The 10,642-nt window shown below is 44.2% G+C and overlaps 1 protein-coding gene across 1 annotated transcript; it reads right to left on the reverse strand.

Annotated features, from left to right (window-relative positions):
• Nucleotides 1-207: 207 nt before the first annotated feature.
• LOC103920760 lies at nucleotides 208-9,961 on the reverse strand. Its single transcript, XM_009328601.1, has 10 exons — nucleotides 9,761-9,961; nucleotides 9,187-9,280; nucleotides 8,193-8,324; nucleotides 7,881-7,992; nucleotides 7,210-7,283; nucleotides 6,400-6,495; nucleotides 5,381-5,415; nucleotides 2,297-2,632; nucleotides 1,772-1,820; nucleotides 208-941 (listed from the first exon to the last, which is right to left on the reverse strand). The coding sequence occupies exons 1-10, from the start codon at nucleotides 9,959-9,961 to the stop codon at nucleotides 646-648; spliced, it is 1,425 nt and encodes a 474-aa protein (XP_009326876.1). The 3' UTR covers nucleotides 208-645.
• Between the last annotated feature and the right edge of the window lie 681 nt (nucleotides 9,962-10,642).

Genomic DNA, 10,642 nt, shown 5'->3' on the forward strand with positions numbered 1-10,642 from the left:
GAACCGCCCCCCCGCCTTCCCGCCCACGCCGCCTTCCCGCCAAGCGGGCGGCCGTCGCGCGGCCAGGCTCTCCTCAGGAGCGGCCGTTGTGTCGCAGGGGTTTACCGCAGCCGGGCGGCCCCAAAACCGACCGGTTACGGGCTCCCCTCACAACACTTCCCACCCTCAGCCAAGAAGGTCCAAGAGTCAATCCCAGCTTCTGGCTCAACCGGGCTTTTATTGCAATGGTCCAAACATAACAGTTCTGAGCATACAAAAAAAAACCCACAATCGTTTCAGAAGCCAAAGCATTGCAATCCTCTCAAAAACAGCAGCAGCCTCTTCGTTCCCACCTCCTGGGCTCGAACAGCAGGGAAGTTCGAGCCTCACATGCAGGGAAGCGTGAGCTGGAGCTCCTCGCTCTCAAGCTGGCAACCGGCACCTGAGTTTAATATCATACAACTCAAAAGACCTTAGTGAACATCACAGCTGGAGTCTGTGTTAACACCGATGGCGTTAAATGACTTCCAGCTCCCTGCGTGAAGGTGAGGAGGATATCAAGTCCACGCCATCACTTTTACTAGCAGTTTGTTGATGTCCTCATTTACAGGAAGTTTGTAGACATATATATGTACACAGAAGCATTTTTGAAGTTCATCATAAACATTAATCTGTAGCTTCTAATTTACTTATAACATTATTACTTTTTAAAGTGTTCAATACGTTATCATAAGCCTTGGTATCTAGATACCTTAACTCATCCAGTAACTTAATAATAGATTGTTTCTCTCCCAGTGTGTTTTTCCAGGTGAGAAGCATCTGATAAGATTGCTCTTCTATATCATTAGGAAAGTCATAAATAATTTTAAGAATATCATTTTCCTGCAGGTGGGTTCTCATAAGCCGCTTCCATTTTTTCGGTGGTACTTCATTTATAAAGGCCCAAAAGCTCTCTCTCAGTTCTGAAAGAAAAAACACACAACACACATCAGCTTAGGTTTTAAAATACAGATTTTTTTTTTCATAGCTAACGTACATGCTTTCCCATTAATTTTCAGCCAACACATGCACAGGCCAAACAGCAGCAGCAAGGCCAGGTTTGGCACCTAAAAAGCAGCAGGACAAATAGGTTTCCCACTGAGTGATCTTGAAAGAAGCTAAAGGTATCAGTCTACATATCTCAAAAGTAGTCTCTTAAGACGAGACACCATTCAGTAAGTTTTGAGGAAGGTTTCATTGGCCTACACGTCTTCACTTAAGCTTAATAGGGCTACTCAACAGTAGGCTTTAACCACTTCATTATGCTACTGGTATAGGTTTGCGACGCCAAGACCAGCATGAACAAAACCCGTCACTTGGACATCCAGCACATCAACTTGCTGGGTACAGGTAGATGTGTGGGGATTTTGATGTGGTCTTCCATGTGAGGGGACATGTGACAGATAGATCTCCTGCTCTGACCTACACCTCGCTCATTAAGGCAGAGTACACTGCTGCAATGCAGACTTGTTTAAAACATACAAAAAAATTTTGTACCATTCTTATTCTTAAAAGCATGACTGCACTATACTCCTGTGCAGAAAAGCCATCCTTTAAAGTAGAACAATTCACCACAGGGATTACAACTTCTCTCAAATCCAGTAATAATCCTGTTTCAGCATATTTTACAATAAACTGAAAGCCTTATAGCTCTAAGCAATATTCATTAGCCTCCCTACACTATTCCTTAAGTAGACTAAAGTCAACAGGAAAAAAACAAATTCCAAGTACTGCCAATTTATGGAATACTTACCTTTTTGAGAGAGATCTTTAACAATTATTCGACACTTTGGTTCTCGTACCTGTAATTCAAAGTTGGACTGTTACTCCAACATATCAGAGCACTTCACTCACAATTATTCCTGAGCTACTTGATAGCTTGCTTCTATAGCACGTATGCCAATAAGGGGGAGGGGGCAGGTTTCACAGCATAGCTGAAAGCATTTGAGTAAAGAAAATTGCATGCTGAACAGCCATGCTACTAGCTCCAAAGTGAAGCAACAAGGCAACAGATTTGCTGCTGTTGCAAAAGAATAGCTTCTGCGTAAATACTGAACAGGGAGGTGAGAGAGGCAGAGCAGATTAAATAAGGAACTGAAGTTTGCTTTCCCAAGATATCACTTCCCGTACTTTCTATTACATCTTTAAGGCAAAGCCTCCTCTTCCTATCGTTCTGCCTGAAAACAGCATCTATCACTCAAGGAATAGTTAAGAACTCAACGGAAATTACACGTGTATCAGAGAAAACACGATGATGATTTCACACACACGCACTTACCACATGATTTGCTGGCATCCTACCACTTGGTACATTAGATGGGGCATTCTGATGAAAAGCAGGATTCTGCCCAGTTTTTGCTGGTAGTGAAGACTCAGCCACCCTCCTCCAGCACCTTTTCATGTAGCGCCTCCAGCCCCCACGCAGGATGGTGCCCCACTCAGAAAGCACAACGCTGTTTTCCTCTGGTGATGTGTTTTTTACTTCCAGGCTAATGTTGGTTTGCACTTGGCCCTCTGGGCTCTCACCAGAGTTCTCACCCTCTGGGTTGGCTCCATTACTTGCAGGTGTCTCCACTTCTGGTGAAATGAGGCTTTCAGTACTACCCTCAGACTCCTGTAAAGAATAAGAACATATTTTGAGAGATGTTTCATAGGTAGGCCTTCAAGGACAGTCTGGAGGAAGAAAACAGAATACTTGAAGTCACCAGATGTCAGAGAAATAATAGGAAAGCTGCTAATTTGGCAAAGTTACAAACATGGCAAAGTTACAGCCTTTATAGACTTAGACTTCAGATGGTTTCAGAGCCTAAACTCTCTGCTTTGCTGGCTGTTATGCTCCCACTGGACTGCAGGGCAAGGCTCACAGGCTTGAGAGCCTTGTACCTCCACAACAAACGCAGGAAACTTTTCCTAATGTTTTCACTGGCATGTATCACTGCTTGCTCCTCTCTAGGTATGGAAGGTACGCACCCTTCCTGAAGCAGGGGGAAATTAAATTGCCTTGCTGCACCTGAGCTGACTTAACAGCAACAGGAGACTCAAGTCTATCATTCTATCAAGGCTGATGCTCTCAGAGCTTTTGCCAAGCTGATAATAGCCTATCAGCTTCATGGAAGTGTACTAGCTTTGGCTTTTTTTGGCTGGATTAGTTTTTCTGGCAGATTCACAAACTAGAATCAGCTGAGAGAAGCCAGTGAGCACCAGCACACATTGCATAGCCTTTGTGAGGGGACAAAGAGGGAAGCAAGTGAGGAGGGCTGCATCGTTTTTAGCATTGTCAATACATTAAGAATATGCCAGGGAGTATAGCTCCAAATCATCAAAAGCAGTACAAGTACAAAGCAGACCAACATCAACCTAGCATATCAGCTAGTGCTAAAACTGGAAAGCTTTAGGATTTTTTTTTTTAAAGGTGGAAAATGAGGGCAAGGAGTGACTGTTTTTTCCAATGAGACTTGTGTTTTTCAAGGTACAGTTCCTCCATGAGCATAAGCCAGTGTGATTTCTCTTTGCACAAGGTCAGTGACCCACATGTGACACCACCACGTGACCAATATGTGTAAGCAGGGATGTGAGGGGAACCACCTCATGCATCACACATGTAGTTGCACATCATCATTGAATCCGCTTTCTGTTTAAGGGTGCAAACAGGTTAAACAAGTTGATCCTATTTATACAGAATAGTTCTTAAATAGGTAACCCAGTGACTGAAGGTACACAGCATGGCTGACTAATAGCTGCTGCTGTATTTTGGAATGAAATAAAGTATCAGCAGTATTTTTTTTTTTTTCCACAACAGTATAAATTCACCGGTACTTTGGAAAGGACAGTGTGTTGGTGCCAGAACACCTGCTCTCAGGACTGCATCAGTGTAACTCTCCTTAGCAAATAAGCTTTTTGTTACAGTAGCAAGAACACTCCAAGTGTGCGGACATTGCAACTCAACTCTGAGACAACTCTTACATCAGAGCTAAGCGTCACCATGCACCAATTTGTGATTGCATTATTCCACTACCATTTTATTCAAAATAAAGAGATGTTATATTTGCCTATTCCTATGCTACAGCATTTTGACCAGGTTTTCTGTCATGTTTCTTCATCAGCTTCTACGAATACACGAAGCACTGCAAATCTGGCCAGGGCGTGGGGGTAGACACAACCCAACAAAAACCCCTGGGTGATTCACATATTTGAGCCACTTATGTACCTTAAAAAAGAGAAGAGTTTAAGGTGATGTTTTTAACAGATCTTTCAATTCTTTTTCTTCAGTCTTCAAGTATTTGTGACATAATTAAGATGCATTTAATTACTTGAAATGTCTAACTATAAGATTAGACAAGAGCTCACACACCTGGTGAGTAGTGCATGCATTGGGTGGGGGACAAGAAAGGCAGCAGGGAGAAGAAGGTGCTGTACATGTGCTATGAGAGGAATCTGGATGCTTTTCTTAGATCCTAATCAAGACAAACATTTGTTTTACGGCTTGGTGTTACACATCAGTAACTATACTAGTGAAGACTGAGCTCATTTTTGCCTCACCAAGCTGTTAGGAGCGTAGCTTCTAAATAGAGAGGCTAAAGCCAGACTAGCAAAATACAAGCCAGTCTTGTATTTACCTTGCAAAATGCTAGACTAACAATCATCTTTTTATACTGAAACAGTAACGTTCTGAAATAGTGCTTGACCACAGGAGGCCAGGGTGAACCTAGCTTTAAAGTGGAACATATGCCAGCAGCCAGCCTTAGCTTGATAAACCCTTTTCAGGGATGTACTTCTGAACCGGGATGCTCTGAGCCCCGAATCCCTTGTCTTATGGGATTGTCTAGGATGTTAGACTGCCGTAGCTTGTGACATGAGCCCAAAGGCAAGAAGACTCAGTCACTTTGCTGGATCAAGAGAAGTATGTCTTACAAACAAAAGACATTGTAGTCAAAATGCAAGGAAAGCTAGAACACCACCATGCAGGGACACGATGGCTGACGTTGCCTGGGGAACACACACATGAAGCAGCAAAGAACTAATTGGATCGAGGCATCACTTGGAGACAGTTTGAAGTGAAAGCTTGCACTTAGCCTAATTTTTTCCCCCCACTTTCAAAACATCCTGGCCACAGGCTCTAGAATGTTTCCAAGGGAAGTACTGGAAAGGCCAACTGCAGTGGACACATGCAGCTAATAAATGCATCAGCCCCTTGCTAACATCTGGCCCTGTATGAATCACAGCTTGCTGCATCACAGGAACACATCCTACCAGAGGTCTACAGTGAGACAGAGATTGAGGGCTGTGTATCAGGTACAATTAAGCAGTGCACAATTAAGCTGCACAAAACTGAGATGAAACACTTGATCCATCATATACTTACCAGACCTTTCTCTGCATCTTTATCAGTTGAAGCAGCTGGAAAACAAAATAAATATCTAAGAAATTTTTAGAAGTTGCAGCAACTTAAACGTAGCTGAATTCACACAAGATTTATATGCAGTAGACACATTCATAACACGAACCAAAGCTCTAATACAAGCCATTTAGTTTCCTTGACCTGTCATACATTTCATAACTGCCCTTAGCTTCCACCAATAGCACAAACACTGTGCCTTCATGCAGAAGTCCCGCTTAGTAAAATACAGACCACGATGCAATTTGGCCTTTAAGCCACTCTTTCAACCTCCCCCCCCTCCAGCTTATGCTTCTTAGCATTTTTGTGGGCTACTGCAATACAAAAGAGAAGGCAGAAATTATCTTTACTGCAATACAATCAGTAAGACATAATTTTAACAAAGTTAACATTCAAAATTCAGAATAATTTTAAACATTATTCTAACTAAACCAGTTGCAAAAACACTTAATATGCAGTAGTGGAAAGAAAAGTTTCTCAGGAAAACATCTCCATTTCCACTAAAAAAATAAAATGAACTCACACAGGACTTACCAACCTAACACTTATGTTGAGGCTCAAGTGATGAAAGGGCAATAATTTGTAGAAAAAATCTCCATAGCCAAACACAGTGAATGAAAGTAGTTAATGATCTAATTAGGTGCTACTTCTTGCCCCATGCGTCTGAGCTCATGCACAGATTTTTCTCACTCTTTGCCAATACAATGAACATAGATAGGAAAAGTCCTTTTAAGGACCTTACGCTAATCTTGCTTTGAAGCAAAGGCACCTGTCAGCAAAGTAGGAAAGCTCATAGTTTAAGTTTATGCATTTTATTTACTGAACAAAGCTAGTCTCTGTTATACAGGAGTTACTTGATTGAATTACATACTAAATGAGCTAGAGCTTAATCAGGTCCCCTATAAGGTAACACAAAAAACAGGGATAGCCTTAGCACATGCTTTGCCTAGTTCTGGAAAGCTTATGGATAGTAATCAAGCAGTTACCTTTATCATTCTTCAGCTTTCTAATTACAAAGAACAGCAACAATCCACCAACAACAGCCAAAATAATCACAATAATCCAAACAGGAGCTGTGCTTCCTGCAAGGGAAAAGGGAATAAAATTAGTATTGAAGTACTGAAGTAGCCCCCAAACAAGATATTCTGAAGTGCAAGTCCTTCCTGCTGTCCTAGAAAACAACCTAAGCTCAGCACTAGCACAATGACCCAGCCAGCTTGTCCTGGAAAAGGCACTGGGACTATCAGCTGACCTGAACATGAAAGTACTCGTTCGCACTGCACATCATTGTCCCAAAGGCAGAGGGGGATTCTGTACAGAGCTGCAATACAACTTCTAAAATGCTTTCTGAAGAGACATTTAAGAAAAGGGGGAAACAAGTATGCAAAAGATGACAGCAAGCTTCAGGTGCTGTAGCATTGGTAGCATCAGTTCCTTCTTTCTCTAGTCTGGCAGAAGCCATCTACCAGCAGAAGAGAAAGCCACTCCACGTGCAACTTCTCAGACATAGAAGACATGAAAAGTCTTTGCACCATCCATAACTTCCGACAGTGTCACTGTTGCAACTTTGAAAACCCTGGCAATACATGTAGCTTTTCACAGAGTGAAATTTAAGATGGTTTGTCACTCCAACCCCTTTGAGAACTTGCCTCTAGCAAGTAATTCCCAGACCAAAATACAGAAGCTCTTAAACATGTTACAGTAGTTCAAACCACTGTTTTACAGACTGCTCTGGTGTTATTAGCCTGAAGCCACAGACCCAACAAACCGAGCTGAGCGGTATTTGTGTACCAGACCTTGATCGGGTAAGCCACATCCTAGGTCCATGGTAGCATTGCAATTCTGCACAATTTCTTTCCCTTCCGGACACCTGAAGTGGATGGCAACACAGGGTTATATCAACATTTCCAAAGCAATATGCAGCTCTGCCCAGGCCTGATTTTTTTCAGGCAGAGCTTAGAGACATGAACAGAACATGCATAAACAGATAACTTTGTTAGAAATGCGTCTTTAAACAACCCAAGATAATACTCCAAGATTAAATAGAAGCAAAGCAGATAAAGCTCATGTATGTTAGCCTCTGAGTGGCAGGGAAAAAACCTACAAGGTAGATGCATTATTCATGCACAGTTTGTTTCCTTCAACAGGTGGTTCTACCTCCCGAAATTTTGGACTGGCTGCTACAAAGCTCCTTCTAGTGTGTATGTGGGGAAGTACTAATCTGAAGACATGAAAAGTGTAAGCTTACAGCCATAAGCAAGAAGCACAACAATACCAAAATCCGTATCTTTCTAGGTCTCAACCTCATGTATTTTGACACCTAAAATTTAAACGCGTGAATAATGCCATTTGGCTTCAGGGCAATTATTTACAGGGGAGTAACGTGTTAGGTGTTGGCACAGATTGGACCACAGCTCTAACCTTCCCTAGAAGGAAAATAGTCACTTAGATTCATTATCAAACTTACATTGTACTGCATCTCAGACATATTTCACAGCCCTCAGCAGGGCAGAAATACCCTTGTTTGCATTGGCATTCAGTATCATGCATCAGAGTACAGGGTCTCAGAGTTATCTGATCTAAAAATAAAATATAAGTTACAAAGTAAATATAAGAGTTGTGAGACTAACTGTGCAAAAGTTATACTCAGGTCATAAGGCAATTTATTTACAAGGTCAATATTCTCAATGACTGGAAGCGCAAAAGACCAGAGGACCAGGCTTTCTACATTAAAAAAAGGGGAAAAGGGTTAAGGTCTCATCAAAATTGTACTTGGTACCCTCTTTGCACTGTCTGCATGGCAAGCATTCTTCCAAGCCATTCTCATGAGCGGTATAACCCTCTCCTTCGGTGCAAGGGACACAGCTTCCTCTCAAATGCGGAGCACTGCAGTGCTGAGCAACATAAGTACCTGTGGAAGAGGAGAACCAGCAGCGGCAGCAATCTCAAGGGATCATTTAGCAGGCAGAGGACTATAACAGGATGTTACAACACACAAAGCCATTTTTGGTGAAAGTTCAACCCCTCCTCACAAGTGAACGGTACGCCACATGAACCGAGTGGCGCAGCAGGGTCAGGAGGCACATTCGCAGCTTGCCGCTCAGACAGGGAGTGGTGGCAAACATGGCATCCAGCCAGGCCTCTGCTGGGACACACCGGGGACGAGGATGACTCACTGCAGCAGCTCAGTCACCCATGTGGCCAGCACCATCTCTGAAGGGGCATGGCAGGCACAAGGGACAATTGCTTGTAACAACCTCTCTTCTCCTTCACCTGAATTATCTTTAAATACACCCGACAGCCCTCCAATATATCTAAGGACAGGGTGCTCCTTGGCACAAAGCTTGTTAACCCTGCACACATTGAGCAAGGAGGGGAGAGCAAAGGCAAACCAAAGTTTTACCTACAGGTACAGAAATATCAGAATTCCCCATGCTCATTCTTTGTGCTAACTAAAGTTGTTGCTTTTTTTGTTTGTTTTTTGGGTTTTTTTTTTTTTAAACCCAACGCCACCCAACTTTGAATACTTCATCCTCAATAGCGGGCAGAAGTTTCCTGGCTTGCTGCCAAGGCACCTCTCCCAGTCATCACGTATTGCGCAAGGGGCTTTCACTTCAAAATGGAGCCCGGCCTTAACAGCACCAAGAAGCCACCACAGCTCCAACCGGGCTGACACTTTCACCGGATGCAATGTAGAAAAACAATAGTGATGCAGTCATCTCCACGGGGAAAAAAACATGGCCGTTACCAGCTATAACTGCCTGAAGTCTTACCTGCTGGACAAGATACGCAGCAGTGACCTTCATGTAAGTATTCTCCCTCCCCGCAGTCCTCTGCTCCAGTTCCAGGCATTATCAGCAGTGTAACCTACAGCAGAGAAAAACAGGTGGTTTGAGTGATTCATCCTCCCAGGACACGATAACCATCTCGGGGAGATGTTCCTGTAAAGACTTGAAAACACATTCAGAAGTTCATGGGAAGCCACAAAGGAAACCCAAACTAATTTCTGCTAACTGCGCAGCTTGCAGCGGTAATTACAATCACAAAGCTGGGGCTAGAGCTGCTGACAGGTTTTAGGCAACTATTGCCCCAGATCCCCACCTCCATTTTAAGCTTCTATTTTCTTTTTACCAATTCACTGCAATTGAACTCCAGAGGCCGAGGTTTCTGCCTTGTGCAAGGGATTCATTTCTCCCTCCTCCCGTCTTTTTAATTCAGGACAGTCAGTGTTAGTCTTCCTCCAGCAAAATGGAGGAAACGCCCCAGAGATCCCATCCAACATTTCTCGCTGGCTCTGTAATCTTCATCAGAAGGCAAGTAGTTGAGTCATTAACAAAAATAACTTACTGTAGCCACAGGAGCATTGGGAACTTTTTTTTTTTTAAAAGAAACCTGCGGGATGCACACCCCTCGGCAAGCCTCCAGCGGAGCGGGGTGCCTGGCGGTGAGGATCAGCTGCCCAGCCTCCCAGCACCGGGAAGCCAGGTGCTTCGCAAGGAGACGAGCGGAGAGCTCAGATGCCGCGGGTTTCGGGCCACCGAGGTACATCCCTCACGTATAACACATACGCGAGAGAAAGTGGTAAAACAGAGGCAGGAGGAGGGGAAGGGACGGCGGAGGAGCTCCCCGTCGCTAATTGCCATCAGCGGCCAATTTCTAAGCTGAAACCGAGAGTCCCCGCTCCGCGGCTCCCGTAGCTCCACTCTTTCTTCTCTCTCCCCGGGGGACTGGAAGTCTTCCCCATAATCGTGTAGTTTAGAAAACCACCAATTTCACAATTAGATAACGTGAAGACTATTAAAGAGCTCGCTCCTGGCTTGTAATTTTCTTTTTCCCGAGGAGAGAAGGAAGGGCGGCAGCGATTGCGCTAGAGAGCCTCGGGAGAGGCGCCACCCGCCGCCACCCCCCTCAGGGGACTCCCCGCAACCCGGGACCGAGTTTAGGGCTGGGTTTACCCCCACGACAGCTGCGCTTCCTTATCCTTAGGTTTAGGAGAGCTGCGTTAACTCAGGATTCCCGAAACCTCAGGCAACACGAAATAAAAGTTACGGGAAGTTACTAAAGTCTCTTGAGGATGAGGAGGGTAGAAAACCCCGCAAGGCTCCTCCGCGCTGGACTTCGAGGAAGGTTTCTTCCTCTCAAAAGGAGAGATTTGGGTGCTGGCTGCGGCCAGGTGCCAGCCTCCACTGGCGGCGAGCACATGGAGGACGAGCCCCTGCCCGCAAACAG

This window comes from Pygoscelis adeliae, unplaced genomic scaffold, assembly GCF_000699105.1.
Source record: "Pygoscelis adeliae isolate BGI_AS28 unplaced genomic scaffold, ASM69910v1 Scaffold166, whole genome shotgun sequence".
In the NCBI taxonomy this organism is placed as follows: Eukaryota; Metazoa; Chordata; class Aves; order Sphenisciformes; family Spheniscidae; genus Pygoscelis; species Pygoscelis adeliae.